General features: G+C 39.5%; 1 protein-coding gene across 3 annotated transcripts in view; it reads left to right on the plus strand.

Moving 5' to 3' along the window:
* The first annotated feature begins 2,449 nt into the window (after window positions 1-2,449).
* PRKAA1 (protein kinase AMP-activated catalytic subunit alpha 1) overlaps window positions 2,450-15,904 on the plus strand; it is a 32,971-nt gene continuing 19,516 nt past the window's right edge. Inside the window, exon 1 of one of the 3 annotated variants that reach the window (XM_082724658.1) lies at window positions 2,450-2,700. In XM_082724658.1, the coding sequence (XP_082580784.1) occupies window positions 2,574-2,700 (127 nt within the window). In that variant the 5' untranslated portion in view covers window positions 2,450-2,573. The remainder of the gene's footprint in view (window positions 2,701-15,904) is intronic. The other 2 variants (XM_082724657.1, XM_082724659.1) reach the window with 2 other exon arrangements.

The following is a 15,904-nucleotide window of genomic DNA, read 5'->3' on the forward strand; positions in this document are numbered from 1 at the left end:
TATCAGGTTGTTGGGTCATTATGGTATGTCTTCACCGGTGCTGAGATATACTGTGACTTAGTTGTACTAGTAAAAGTTGAAGTACTGAAATCTGAAAACAATTTACCTTTCCCTCCCTCCTAAACTAGTATGCAATCAAGGTTGCTTCTGTATAGTCACTCCTGCCCACTTACATTCCAATATACTTGGCTTGAGATAGGGGGTAGGGTTACAACTGATGGGTCTGGAAACTGGTTGTAAACCAGTTTGCCTTATTTTCACTTCTACCCTAGGAGAATGTTGAGCGTGCGAATACTCTCTGTCCTGGGTGGGAGAAATATAGAGAACTCTCACCTTAGACTATGAGCTCCTCAAAGGAGGGATCATGAATCTTCATTTTGTATTTATCCACAGTATCTGACAGTGCTTGAAGAAAGAAAGGAAGGTTTGGGGATGGATCAGTGGGATAATGAAAGGAAGAGAAGTGGAAGCGAATGGGGCAGAATTTTTTTAAAAGGAATGAAGGAAAGAGAAAAAGCAAAAGATTAAAGAAGGATTATCATTTACCTTCTTAGGAACTCTTAATTGAATTCAGTTTTTAACTGATAAGAAAAAAAAAAAAAAACACCCAGCAATAAAAGCTGCTTAAACTGAGACTATGAAAGACCCAGTTAAGGTGAGCTCTAAGTTCCTACTCAATCCTTTGATCTAAGATTCTAGGTTTTCTTTCCCCAACAAGGCTTTTGAGTAAATAGTGGCATTTAATGAATATGTATTGAAACTATAATCTAAAATATTAGAACAGAAACAAACTGATGTTTCTGTTAAAAAAAAACCTTTATATTATTTTCTTAATTGGGTCTTCATAGTTTCACTAAGAGATTGGCAATTGGTTTGCACAATTCAGCTTCAGTTTGCTTCTTTGTAAGATGCTCCCCAGCTTAACCATACAAGGTTGAGGTAGCTTGTGACTTTTTTCTTTTAGAAGAAATAATTTTGCTATGTTAAACTCTAGACATGATGCAAATTTAGAGTCATTTTAAGATGATACTTCGCTGGTTAGGGATGAAAGGTCCTCCCCCTCCCCCCAAGATAATCCGGTAAATTATTTCTGCTTTGTAGAGATCCAAAATGTCTGGGCTGCAGAAACTCACAAGGCAAACAAGAAAAGGTGAAGAAACCAGAGAGCAAAAATTGCAACAGTAACCACTGCCCAACCCCCCAAATGTGTCAGTAATCAGACTTCTTAACTTCATGGTCCTTCAGAATATGTGCGGTCCCTAATACATAAAAACTGATCATCCAAGCCTAGTTGTAACTGTTGTAATTCTAAGCGCCAGCTTTTGCTTCCCTTGCAATGCTGTGCTTGGAACAAAGCAGTACTTAATTCATGTTACTTTGATTTCATAAAAAGAAAGTATATAAACATCAGAGGAGCTGGGTTACTTTGATTAGGAACCAAAAGGACAACATTTTTAGTCTCACTTTTTTTTATATTACTCTCTTGAAGAGTTCAACTCTTTGCCCATTGACACTGGCCCAAATGCTATGACACTGCAAAGTAGAGATCATATCTTGTTTGTTTGGACACTTCATTTTACCCATGTCAGGGGAATACAACTGAGCAGTGAACTCGCTTAAAAATTTAATAGAAATAAGCATGCTTTCCCTATTTCCCCTGTAACATGGGACATCCCATTTGTAAAGATAATAGACTAAATCTTACTCATTGCAAGTACAATAAATACTTGTCGATTGACTTGTAAATATAAGCCTTGTTTTCAGTTCAAAGTCTACATTTTATCGGTAATAAAAAAATATTAATTCCTATGTCTGTAACATCCCATTCCCGAGCACACGCACGTTCACAGTATTTCCAACCTGCTCCTTCCAACAGAGCTTGCTTGGGAAGGAAATTTCAGAAAAGCATCCAGAAGGAGGAAAGCTGTCGAGGTGCCCAGTAGCAACTTACTGGTTCAAAGTAACAACAACAAAGAACCAGGGCGGTGGGTAGAAAAAGGGGGAAACTCCATCGAAGATGCAAGTGACAACTCTCCGTGGCTTTTAGATTCCATCCGCACAGGAAAAATGAAGAGGTTAGAACATTGTGGCAGGGCGGTGTCCCCTGCCATGTTTCAATTCACGCCGCACTCGTAACCAGCCACACAGCTGCCTCGCCCGCGTGGGCTTCCCCAGTGCCCATCTATCCCCTCGGAATCGCAAGGAGAGCGGTACCCCTCCCCACGAGGAACGATTCGGGGAGATCGCCGCGGGCAGAACTCGGCCACGGAGGACAGCGGCCGAAGGGCTGCCGCCCTCCTCTGCAGTTCAGGAAGCCCTCTCCGGCGCGCAGGTGGGCGGGCGCCCCAGGCCGAAGCGGAGCCGCGCGAGAAGGGGAGTACCGGTGGCCCTCCCAGCGACCCCTGCCCGCCCCGCCAGGGGGAGCGTCTGCGCCGGACAGCCCGCGGCAGGGACCCGGCGGGCGGCGCTGGGCGGCGGCTCGGCGGCACGGCTGCCCTCCCGCGTCCCCACCCCCCTCCCTGCCCGCCCCCGGCGCGGCCCTGCCCGCCCCCTCCGCCCCCTCCCGCGGCGCCATGCGCAGACTCAGTTCCTGGAGAAAGATGGCGACAGCCGAGAAGCAGAAACACGACGGGCGGGTGAAGATCGGCCACTACATCCTGGGGGACACGCTGGGGGTCGGCACCTTCGGCAAAGTGAAGGGTGAGGACCCCTCGGGGCAAGGGTCGGATCCAGCCCGCGGTCCGGGTGACTTCCGCCTTTCGCACCTCTTCATCCTCCCCCGCCCCGGCGTTCCTCCTCTCCCGGGCTCTGCAACCCCTGTCCTGACTCCGGCGGGAGCGGAGTCAGAGGCCACCGCGGGACTGCGGCGCGACCCTCTCCGGCCGGGTGGGGGTGGGGACCGGTCGCCATGGCGACGGCACCGCGGTGCGAGGGGCTCGCTGGTGCGAGGGGCGGGGATGCGGAGGTGCGAACTTTCCCAGGTGGGGCAGTGTAGGGCTGCGCGGCGCGCTCGTAGAGCTGGGAGGGGGGGTGCGCCGGGGTCTCGGCCCGGAGCCCTGGGGAGAGGGCTTCTTGTTCGCTGGGGCTGTGCTCCCTCGGCTCAGAGCCAGCCCATCGCTTTCCTGGCAGTTCTCCGTATTGTCCGTATTTCCGTCCTCTTTGGGATGTTCTCGACTTACCTGCCTGGGCTGATTCTCAAGTGTGAAATGTGTCCCCCCTTCCCACCTCCCCCCAAAAGTAGGCTTGCTTTGGGGGTAGCTTACAGAATTTTTTAAAAAGGGCCATCTCGTTGGGAAGGATGACTAATTTTTTTTCGGAGCAGTTAATTGTATTTGCGATGCATGGTTTATGTTCTGAATGCAGACTCTGTGCCTTCAGTGTTTCTGAATTATCAGTTTTGCAGACTCTGTGTGCCAAACCTGGTAGGTAGTGCAGATGTTGCCTCCAGATAGTGTTTATTAGCTCATTAATGCAGTTCGTTTCCATTTACTTTCTCAGGATATTTGTTTTAATAATTGAGTGCACATCATTTGAACTTTTTTTTTTTTTTTAAAGGAAAGTGGGAAATCTCTTACCCTTGTGTTTTAGCACAATATTCTGGAAATAACAAACCTGATCACCAGTCCACCAATTCTGGCACAAAAAGTTTAATTGCAAACTTTGTGAGGCATAAGTATTTTTTCTTTAAAATATTTGACTTTGTTATTAGGGATGTAGAGAAAGGGAGCATGGAACTGATAAATGTAATTCATTCATTGGCTTTGGATATATAATAACCTATGAATTGCATACACTAAGCTCTTGGTAAATATTTGACTTGAAAGAAAAAAAAAAAAAGTTGTGAAAGCCTGTACAGTGAATTAACTAACTGAGCCTTGCTTTACCGGAGCTAAATAAACATTTTCTGATTTTATCTAGGGATGGAAGAGGAGAACCCTTCCTTCTCTTGCTCTTTCTGAGTCATAGAACTGGAAAATTGCTGTATAGCCCACAGGGAAGCAACTGCCTAAGCCTTCTTATGAAAATCAGCAAGGCCAACAATCTAAGAAAGTAAGAAGCAAATGCCAGAATAGGGTAATAAGAGCCATCAGGGTGGGTCTGTATTAGGCCAGTAAGATGTCTCTGTACCCTCAAAATTATTTATTTTTGGCTATGTTGTCTCTTTACTTGTTAGCAATTACAAACTGCGTTTAGTTTACAGTATTTGTAAGAAATGCTCATTAATGCCCCCTAATAGTGATGACAGTCTTGAAACCCTCACTCCTTCCAGGGTTCTGCTTGGATTACAATGCTCATCCTTCTAATAAAGACCTGTGCAAAGTCAGGTCTCATTTTCTTATTTGCTCAGTGGCTTTTGGCATGGCAGATAGGAAAGCAAGAGGGAGTTTTTCATTTTCTGGATTTGAACTGTGATGTGGCTGTGACATGAATCCTTTCAGTGAATGGTGTTCCCTAACCTTATTCCACACATGCCTCTCTTGAAGTGTTAAATACTGTCAAAAGTCAACTCTCTAAATTATAGAAAAGTCAATAGTCATCAAAGAATCAGGTTTCATAGATAGGGTTAAATTTGTTCGCAAATACATTCGTTGATATTGCTCAAAATCCTCAACCAGTGCATTTTTAAGTTGTTAAACAGTTGGGATGCTTTTTGCTCCATGTATGGTAATAGAAAATCCAACTCACCCTAGCTAAGAACCTTACTTTCTGTGGTTCTCTCTCCAAAGTTTGGAAACTTCAGCATAACTCTCTTGAGTCTCACTGGCTCATCTAGTCCCTGGGGCCAGGGATGCCATGTGCTATTTGGTTCAGGCTTGTGCACTAGCAAGGGAGATAGCATTACTCTTGGTGGAATATGGCCCACTGTTGAATTTGTGTGTGTGGTGGGGGCATCTTCTTCTGAAGTACTTAATGTAGATAAATACCTATACAGAATGGGTATTAATTGTTAGGCGAGAGAAATTAGATGTTCAGTGAGCAGGCAGAAACAGCTCTTACAGTGGTGATAGCCTTAATTTGACAAGAATTCTTATCAGTGGTATGATTAGCCAGATACTTCAGTGGAGATAATTTGGAGTAGGTAGAGCTTTTTTTTTTTTTTTTTAAAGATTTTATTTATTTATTTGACAGAGAGAGATCACAAGTAGATGGAGAGGCAGGCAGAGAGAGAGAGAGAGAGGGAAGCAGGCTCCCCACTGAGCAGAGAGCCCGATAAGGAACTCGATCCCAGGACCCTGAAATCGTGACCTGAGCCAAAGACAGTGGCTTAACCCACTGAGCCACCCAGGCGCCCCTAGTAGGTAGAGCTTTTAAAATTAGTTACATGTTGGTAAATTTAACACAGAAAAGGAATCTAATAGAAGATATGATATATGCAGAAAATTCGCAATATGATATTACATGCTTAGAGGAAATTTAATTTGGGGGGCAAAGGGGACTATAAATTCACAGTGATTATTTTGTTCCCTATTACAGGCTGAAAAAGTCATTTGGCAACTTATTGTGAGGGGAAAGTTTAAACAGGCTACTGGGGTTGGGTTTGGGATTATGTTTGAATTACCTTTTATTATTCCCAAGTTGTCTTTTCTCGCCCCCTTTGGTTATCAAGGTGTTAGTCTCTACTTCCTTGTAGGGTCCACTTGCCTTTCCCCAGGTACAGCAGTTATAAAAGCATGGATGAACAGAGTGTCATGTTACTATTGCAATAAATTAAAATGGCAGTTTTTATTAAGTTTTCCAAGAGAAGAGAAGACGGTCTCTTTAGTGGTATAGGTGGTCTTCAGCAAATGAGTTGTTTATACATTACAACCTATTTATTAAGTTGGTGAGTATTTTTCTACATAAAACTACAATTTCAGGTAAATAGGTGACTAATCTCTTTGTGAATCAATCATAGTAGAAATTACTTAAAAATTTCTTCAAGGGGTGGTTCCTGGCTGGCTTAGGCAGTAAAGCATGCAACTCTTGATCTTGGGTCATGAGTTCAAGACCCCACACTGGTAGAGCTTACTTAAAAAAAAAAATTCTTGGGGCGCCTGGGTGGCTCAGTGGGTTAAAGCCTCTGCCTTTGGCTCAGGTCATGATCTCAGGTCCTGGGATCGAGCCCCGCATCAGGCTCTCTGCTCAGCAGGGAGCCTGCTTCCTCCTCTCTCTCTGCCTGCCTCTCTGCCCGCTTATGATCTCTCTCTCTGTGTCAAATAAATAAATAAAATCTTTAAAAAAAAATTCTTTAAGGTGGGAAAATATCTATATATCTATATTTATATCTATATCTATCTCAAGTTTAGAGTTTAGTTTAGGCCACAAAAACCAAAGAAGTAGAATACTGTCATGTTATTTATATAAATTTTAAAATCATGGAAAACGCCCGGACATTGCTAGTGAGAGTACGATGTTGCCACCTCTATAAAGTGTGACAGTATTTATTAAAGTTAACCCAGTAATTTAGACTCTAGGAATTTATCCTATAGATATACTGGTATGAAATGAGTTATTCATTGCCATATTGTTTATAAATACAAAGGTTAGAAAAAACGTTTCTAGTAGGACAGTAGTTAAATTATCGTTATCCATGCAATGATATACATTGCAAACATTAAGAAAAAAACAAGAGACTTTATATAATTTAGGAAGCAATTTCCAAGGTGTATTTTTAAGGGGAAGAATAAGGGGGTAGTAGAACAAATGTGTCTAGTATACACATTTTATACACATTTGTGTATAAAAAGTAGGGGCAAGGAAGGTTTTTAAGTGTAACTACTTGCACGTGCATGGAGTGACCCTTTAAAGATACACATGAAACACATTAGTTCAGAGCGGGGGAGCTAGGTAGCAGGGGGCTATTTCACTGCCTATCTTTTTGTACCATTTAATTGTGCAGTGCAGGTATTATGTATTCAAAAGAATATATAAAATTAGGGGCGCCAGGGTGGCTCAGTGGGTTAAAGCCTCTGCCTTTGGCTCAGATCATGATCTCAGGGTCCTGGGATCGAGCTCTGCATGGGGCTCTCTGCTCAGCAGGGAGCCTGCAGGGAGCCTGCTGCTTCCCTCTCATGGCCTGCCTCTGCCTGCTTGTGATCTCTGTCTGTCAAATAAATAAATAAATAAAATAATTTAAAAAAAAAAAAAGAAAGCACTAATAGGCTGTTAGTTGGAGGGTGACTAATTCACTGCTCTTGTGAGGGAGACATTGTAAATTTTGGTAGCCTTTGCTATGAGTGACCTGTAAGTGTTCCATGGCAGAAATACCTGTTTTCTCTTTTGTTCGAAAACAATCTCATAGGGGCACGTGGGTGGCTTAGTTGGTTAAGATATCAACTCAGGTCATGATCTCAGGGTTGTGAGATGGAGTCACACATTGGGCTCCACACTGGTTGTGGAGCCTGGTTAGGACTCAGTCTGTCCCTCTCTCTCTCTGCCCCTGCCCTGACTCATACTCTCTCTTTCTCCCTCTCTCTCAAATAAATAAAATCTTTAAAAAAACAAAAACAAAAACCCCAGTATCTTAGCAGTACTGTAAAACAGTAACAGTCTTAAGAGTAAAGGTTTGAGCTTTGGAAAGGGGGGTGGTTCTCTTAATGCATATTCCTGACAAGGTGCACTTGTTACTGATTGATTGACTGTGGAGCAGCAATTAATTTGGCTGCAACTGAGATTAATATATGGAGAATCCTTTGCTTAGTTTTGAGAAGACTTCAGGGTTTGGGGTTTGATATTGGGCCTAGCTCCCCCTGCCCACCCCTGCATATTGATGGTGTGGTAGAGTAGGTAGGTCCTAAGACTTGATGTCAGAAGGCCTATCCCAGCTTGATCACTTAATAGCTTTACTACATCAAATTACATAATCTCTTAGAGCTTTGTAATTACCTATATCATAGGTTTGTTGTGAGGGTCAAATGTGATCATATAAAATCCCATTTTCAAAAGTATTGTTACTGAAGTTCTGATATTGAAGTTTGTTGGTAATTGGGTTCAAGGCAAAATATCTGTTGCTATAATTAAGGAAAAGAACAGATTATCATATGACAGCTTTAAATTGCCAAGATTTTCCTGGGAAGAAAGAAGGAGAAAGATGATATCCAGAGGGCTATTGCCTACTCTGAAAGAGAAAATATTTGAGCCATCAGTGTTGGGACATTATTTGAAAACCTTGAAGGGAAGAGTCTGTATCCAAGTAAGACAGGTTAAAAATGTTTAATAGGTTTCTTTACTAGGCAGTCCAGAGCCATTATTGTGTTAATATGTGTAGTGGGTTTCCAAAAGGGAGAGCATACATCCTTTCCCAGACTTCCTTGCTGACAAAATCTTTTTCCGTGTAGAGGCTTCAGTCCTAGTAGTCTATAGAACATAATTCCTTTTTTTTTTAAGATTTTATATTTATTCATTTGTTTATTAATTATAAACATATAATGTATTATTCGCCCCAGGGGTACAGGTCTGTGAATCACCAGGTTTACACACTTCACACCACTCACCATAGCACATTATTTTTATTTATTTGACAGAGATCACAAGTAGGCAGAGAGGCAGGCAGAGAGAGAGGAGGAAGCATGCTTTCTGCTTAGCAGAGAGCCTGATGCGGGGCTCGATCCCAGGACCTGAAATCATGACCTGAGCGGAAGGGAGAGGCTTAACCTACTGAGCCACCCAGGCGCCCCTGTAGAGCATAATTCTTAAAATTCATTGTAACAATTATAGTTTTATGATTTTTCTAGCCCATAGAAAATTTGAATTCCTGAATTAGAACATTGGAGAGGGGGCTTAAAAGTTGACTCCTGATAGGCTGTGAAGGATGAGACACAACTTCAAAATGCAGAAAACTGTGGAGCTGGAACGTAATAGCCTAGGAGCAAGAAGTCTTATCCAGCTAACTCCCACAGATGTCACTGTGTGAGGGCACAGGGGAGTAACTGATGCTCATACAAGGTGAACATTTGCTTGTTTCCCAGTCATTATGTACAGCGTGTTCCATTTAAGAATTCTTGGAGCATTTGTAGTGCAGATTAGAAAACCAGTTTTCAAAAAAGATTACTTTTGTTAATTTGTTAATTTTAATGGTGAATATCATATTTTAGGAAACAAAACAAAACAAAACTATTTTTCCTGGGGCTGCAGTAACAGTATCACAAACTGGGTGGCTTCAAACAACAGAAATTTATTCTCTTGAAGTTCTGAAGGCCAAAAATCTAAAATCAGGGGGTTTGTAGGGTTACACTTCCTCTGAAGGTTCATGGTGAGAGTCTTCCTAGCCTCTCCAGCTTTTGGTGGCTCTTGGTGTTCCTTGACTTGTGGTAGCAAAACTCTAGACTCTGCCTTTGTCTTCTCTTGGCTTCCTATGGATGTATCTGTGCTCTCTTCTCTTCTTAAAAAGGATACCATTCATTAGATCTAGAGCCCACTCTAAACCTAGGATGATTTCATGAACTTCAGATCCTTAACTGATTACATATCCATATACCCTATTTCCACATTAAGAGCATATTCTAAGTTCTGGTGGACATGAATTTGGGATGCAGGGGCAGTATTCAAGCCATTACACTTGTTATTTTATATGCTTTTGGTTTTATACTCTTGGTTTCTCCCTTATAACACTTTAATTTTTGAGAAACTTTTAAATTGAACTGGTAGAATGAATAAAATATGTTCTTTGTACCTTGTCTTAAAACATTGAAATTGATATGAGGCAGGTTTTTAGTAGACTGAATTAATTTTCTCATATATAGGAAAAAGATTGTAGTAGCAATGCCAGACACATAGTAGGTACAGGTACTCACTATTTCTTTAATCAATGTTTGAATTTTTAGAATATTTCTTACTGGTATGGGGCAATTCAGTCTATTGTTGTTTTCAACATTGTACGACTGTAGGGCAACCTGGATGGCTCAGTTGGTTGAGCGTCTGACTCTTTGATTTTGGCTCAAGTCATGATTGGGGATCTCTTCCTGTTCCTCAATTAACTGTAAAGTGTTACTAATAATGTCAGTCTTCTAGGGTTAGTTAGAGTATCAGTAGGTTTGGGCATAAAGTGGGTATGTCATGAATATTAACTACACAGTTGTGTATCTTAATTATGTTACGTGTTATATATCAACTAGATTTATATTTTTTAAAAATCTGATTTAAATTCAAATCTGATTAGCCTGTTTTTTAGCTCGGTGCTCTTATATGGCTGAATAAGCGTTCCTGTAGTTTTTAGGTAGTAGGTGAAATAACATCAAGGCTTGGTGCCAAGTGTGTATGTTTAGCAATATTATGTTGAAAATTAACCAAAGTTAGGAAAGGGTTGATTTTAGGAAGCTAGAAATCTCAGGATTGATGTGATGGGAGGCGGAGGATGGGTATGTTGGTGGAACTGAAGCTTACGGGAATGGGAGCTAGATGCATAGAAATTTTAGCTATTAATTATTTAGCACTTATTATGGGCTTAGATAAAGGGATGCTACTGAATCTAGGAGGATGAGGACAACAAATAAAGGAACTGAGGTTATTGGCCAGATAGAGATTAAAGCAGAAAATTTAGGGCTGATTAAATAGGGATGGGGGCAGGTTTGGGAGCAGTGGAAAATAAATAGCTCTAAACAGTGATAGCCACCATTTATTTATCAAGCATTTACTATGTCAGATACCATGGAAAGTGCTTTACAAACCCTACTTCATGCATTCCTTACAGTCACTTTTATTTTACTATTTTTTAAAGATTTTATTTATTTATTTGATAGAGATCACAAGTAGGCAGAACAGCAGGCAGAGAGAGAGAAGGGGAAGCAGATTCTCCCCTAAAGCAGAGAGCCTGATATGGGGCTCTATCCCAGGACCCTGGGATCATGACCTGAGCTGAAGATAGAGGCTTTAACCCACTGTGCCACCCAGGCGCCCCTACAGTCACTTTTATATGGAGTATGTGGTATTCTTATTTTTACAGACAAGTGAATAGAAGGCTGACATAATTTAACTCGCCCAGGTCAAACATGAAATAAATACCCTTCATACTGGAAAGAACCCAGGTCTCTGTCTATGTTTTATACATAGATTGCCTTCTCATGTAGGAGAATGGGGTGTTTAGCCCTATTTCTGAAAAAGTTGAATCAAACACCTATCATTACTTTTTTTTGACTTCCCTTTGGGATTTTTTAATAGTAAGGAATATAAAACAGTAAGTAAAATTTGAAAAAAAATCACTGTAGGATAACTTCTCATTTTAGCACATTATCACTGTCATAAAAAATTTTAATATAGCTAGAAAGTATAGATTGTATATATAATTTTTGTTTGCTCTTTTCATATTTATAAAAATATTTTCTATAGTCTTATGAGAGAGCCTGTTATGTTGGAATAGCAATGTATTAAACTGTTTTCTGACATTGGTCATTTGATCATTTGCCATCTTTGTTCTTAAATAAGACACTATAATAAAAATAATAATGCACATTTAAAAAAAGATTTATTTACTTGAGAGAGAGAAAAAAGAATGAGTGGGGGGAAGGGCAGAAGGAGAAAATCTTCAAGCAGTCTCCTGTGCGGAGCTGAACATGGGGCTAGATCTCAGGACCTGTGAAATCAAGACCTGAGCCAAACCAAGAGTGGGACACTGACTGAGGTACCCAGGTGCCCAATAATTATGCACATTTTAAAATTTACTTAATTCTAAGTTAAATTCTAAGTAAGGAAACTACAGATCTTAAAAATCCATATATTAAAATATATATTTAATTAATATATTAAAATATATATTAATATATATTGATATGTATAAATATATATTTTAAGAAATATATATTGCTCTTAATGCTATTCTAGGATATCAGTTGCCTTTTTATTCCCCTAAAATGTTCTTTTGTTATACCAGCCATGAAAAAGGAATTAGTATATCAATTTTTCCTTAACAAAAAACCAAACTGATCACATACCCTGCTTCTTTACTTACTTAGTAGTGTGTGTGTGTGTATATGTGAGACAGAGAATTTGATTTCATTACAGTGGCTGTCATGACACCTTCCCCTCCCTTGCTACTGTTCAATTTTTATTTGAATACTATTTATACAGTCATACTTTTGTAATTTCTATTGCTTCAAAAATGAAGATATGCCTCTATTTCTGATTAATTTATAATTTGATGAAATGTTTACGTATTAGAAAAAAGTCTAGTTGTACCTTGGTTGTTTGGTTACTGATTTCATTTTGTTTATTTAGCCTTCTTTTGTGCGGGTGGTCTATTATTCGCAGGTGGAATAATATTCTACTCCCTGTTACTTACGAGTTGAATTTTACTTGACTCCCTATTCTTTGTCTATCACCATCCCGCCTTCTCTTGCTAATTTCTGCCTCAATTTTGGTATGTGTTCAATGAAATTTTCTGTCACATTTCTGTAACTTAACTGCTTTCTAAATGATTTTAATTGTTCTGTTGTATAAGTCATCATACTCTGCTCTTATTTTGTAACTTCTGTATTTTTCTTTCTTTTTAATTTAAAAGATTTTATTTATAACTCATCTCTACATCCAGTGTGGGCCTCGAACTTAAAACCCCAAGATCAAGAGTCCTGTGCTCTCCTGATTGGGCTAGCCAGGTGTTGAATAACTTCTGTATTTCTTATCACTTTGTGATAATTAATTTTTTCTACAACATTCATGTAGCTCTTGGAGAGCATTTATTTATTTATTTATTTATTTATTTATTTTTTATTTTTTTTTTAAAGATTTTATTTATTTATTTGACAGAGCGGCGGAGAGTCAGGCAGAGAGAGAGAGAGAGAGAGAGAGAAGCAGGCTCCCGCTGAGCAAAGAGCCCGATGCGGGGCTCGATCCCAGGACACTGAGATCATGACCTGAGCCGAAGGCAGCGGCTTAATCCACTGAGCCACCCAGGCGCCCCTTGGAGAGCATTTATTAATGTGTATTCTTTTTGCTTTAGTTTTTTGTACTTTAAAACTTTTTGTTTTTTCTTACTTTATAGTTATTTTGGTCATCTTCAGAGGCCAGGATGGTCCCAGGGACCCAGGTTGCTTTTGGTCAGTACTGTTTTCTGTGACAGCATTACTGGCATATAGTATTCTATCATTAGTTAATGATAGAATATACATCTGGAGTTCCAAGAAGACCCAGTTGTTACTTACAGTTAATTGGGGTTGAAATTAGGTTGAGCAGGGTGGGATATGAGAGGGGACTGTGGTTGATTTGTGATGAATTGGAGTTCTTTCCCAAATGGGTTTTGCTTTCATATTCTTTCCAAATCTGAGTCTGCCAGTAGTATCCAGTATTGTGGCTGTTCCCAGTCTTGTTTCAGCTATTCAGTTAATGAGAGAGGGTTTCCACTAAGCCATTGCTTGGAGATTTTGGGGGTAGTTGGACAGATTAAATTACTAGTTGTTCAGGTAGCAGTACACTAGGTCTAAGAAAGAAGATCTTACTGAATTGGGGTTTAACAGTCAAGTTGACTGCTGTTAATCACATCTGATTGGTATAATAGATTATAAAAAGCCTTATCAGAAATTAGGATGTGCTTCTATTTTCCACAGTCCATTTCAGCTATGATTATAGGTTTTTCTTTGTCACTGATTTCATGTATATTTTAATGAGTTTTTGATGGAAGTATGTCCAGTGCATTCTTAATCTGTCTTCTTTCAGGAAACTTCTGTATTCTTAGCCATGGATGGTTTTGAGATTAGATGAGCTATACAAATGGTGGTTATAAGAAAATTTAGAGATTCCATTTACATTGTAGTAGTTTATTTTATTTATTTATTTTTAAAGATTTTATTTATTTATGTATTTGTCAGAGACAGAGACAGAGAGAGCACATAAGCAGGCAGAGTGGCAGGCAGAGACACAGAGAGAGGCAGGCTCCCTGTTGAGCAAGGAGCCTGATGCGGAACTCAATCCCAGGACTCCAGGATCATGACCTGAGCCAAAGGCAGCGGCTTAATCGACTGAGCCACTCAGGCGTCCCCACATTGTAGTAGTTTAAAAATTTTTTGATTCTGTGAGTTTTTGATTCTGAGAGTTGACTATGGTGCAGTTACACATTTGCTCATTTTCTGAAAAGATCTGCATTATAGAAGGATTGTACAGGTTAAAAAATCTGGACAAAATGGAAGGTAAACTTAGGTGGTAAATCATATTTTTGAAAAGGATTCAGACTTACTCTGACTTAAATACTTTTCTTTGAGTCTTACTTAACAAAGAGTTTTTTCACCAAATGTGAAATATCTGTATAATCTAACCTTGGATTTAATATTATTAATTAAAACATTTAGGGAAAGTAGCAAATGCTTAAAAAAAATTCAAAGTAATGAGGAATTACCCCATCCCCTGCCTCTCTCAACTGCAGGGGGTGTCTTGGGGGGCAGAAGAGCCCATCACTCATTATCTTGGTTGGCCTGTTGGGGGAAAATGTTGAATTGTTGAAAACCATTGGACCTGAAGTTCTGTAGAGTTCTCTTTAGTTTCTATAATTCTATGCTTGTTATTGTTAAATCACCAAGAGCACATAGTGAGTGAGGAGCAAGCAATGAGCCTTTTGTCTTTTAGAAAGATAATTTAATTATCTTGTTGCTCCCCTGCTTTAAAAACCTGCAGTGGTTCATAATCCTTGAGGGTTTTTAAAGGGTGGGCAGGCTCAGCTCCATCCCAAATCCCAGATTAAGTGGGAAAGCCTAATTAGATTGGAATAAAAAAGACAAATTCTTGGTGTAAAATAATATTTTAAACGTAAGTTTAAAATACCAGTGTTGAGTTTTCTACTTGGAAATAGTAAGAAGTATTGTATCAATCTGCTAAGGGTTTCCATAACAAAATACCGCAGATTGAATGGCTTTTAACAACAGATATTTTCTCACAGTATGGAGGCTAAAGGTTTGAGATCAAGATTTCAGTACGGTTGGTGCCTTCTGAGGCCTCTCTTTAGTTCACAGATTGTGGCTTCCTCCCTGTGTCCTCACACAGTTTCCTGTGTGTACCCTGCTGTCTCTCCGTGTGTCCAGATTTCCTCTTAGAAGGATATCATGAGTCAGGGTGGATTAGGACCTACCAAAACTGTTTCATTTTAATAGTCATTTCTTTAAAGGCCCTGTCTCTAAATACTGTCTTATTCTGAGACCAGGATTAGGGTATCAACATATGAATTTTGGGGGAGACACAGTTTAGTACATAACAAACATAAATAACTAAGAAGGGATTTCTTATTTATCATTATCTTTGTTTTTCAGCTGGTAATTACAAAGATTGCCAGGGAAAGCTCTCAGCTATTGGTCTTACGAGCTATGTCCTAATTTAGAAGAGAACATTTTCTTCCTAAAAAGCTAATCCCCTAAGTCACTTATTTAAAAACAGAAAATAAAAAACAAAAAACAAAAAACCCAGAAACAAAACTTGATACATGTATATTTCAAAAAGTCAACTAATGCTAAGAGGTATAGTTATAAAACAGAATTCTTTACCTTTACCCTCAACTCTTTTCTTCTAGTATTTACCCTAGGTTGTGGTGTTTTTTTTTTTTTTTTTAACTTCCATATTTCTAATTGACCTATGCATGCACACAAGCTATTTCTTAATTCTTATTGATGGATTTTGTTGTTGTTGACTTTCTATTGTGGTACATAAGGATTTCAGTTCTCTTACACCTTTTCCTCTACACTGTCATTCTCCTAATATAATTATATCATACTTAAAAAAATCCATATTTAGCATTTAATAATTGTGACTATGTAAAGACTTATTTGCCAATCCAAATCTGTGACTATTTTCTTTATAATTTTTCCTGGAGTTATTAAATCACCTTGTTTTTTCCATTTGCTTAGTTTTCTTTGAACCTAAGGCTGAATGTCCCTGTTTCTTCAAATGCCTTTGTCAAAATCTTTCTCAATACAATACTTTCAAACCTGTAAGATAATTTATTAGTCTCCTCTTC

This window comes from Mustela nivalis (assembly GCF_964662115.1).
Source record: "Mustela nivalis genome assembly, chromosome: 3".
NCBI lineage: Eukaryota > Metazoa > Chordata > Mammalia > Carnivora > Mustelidae > Mustela > Mustela nivalis.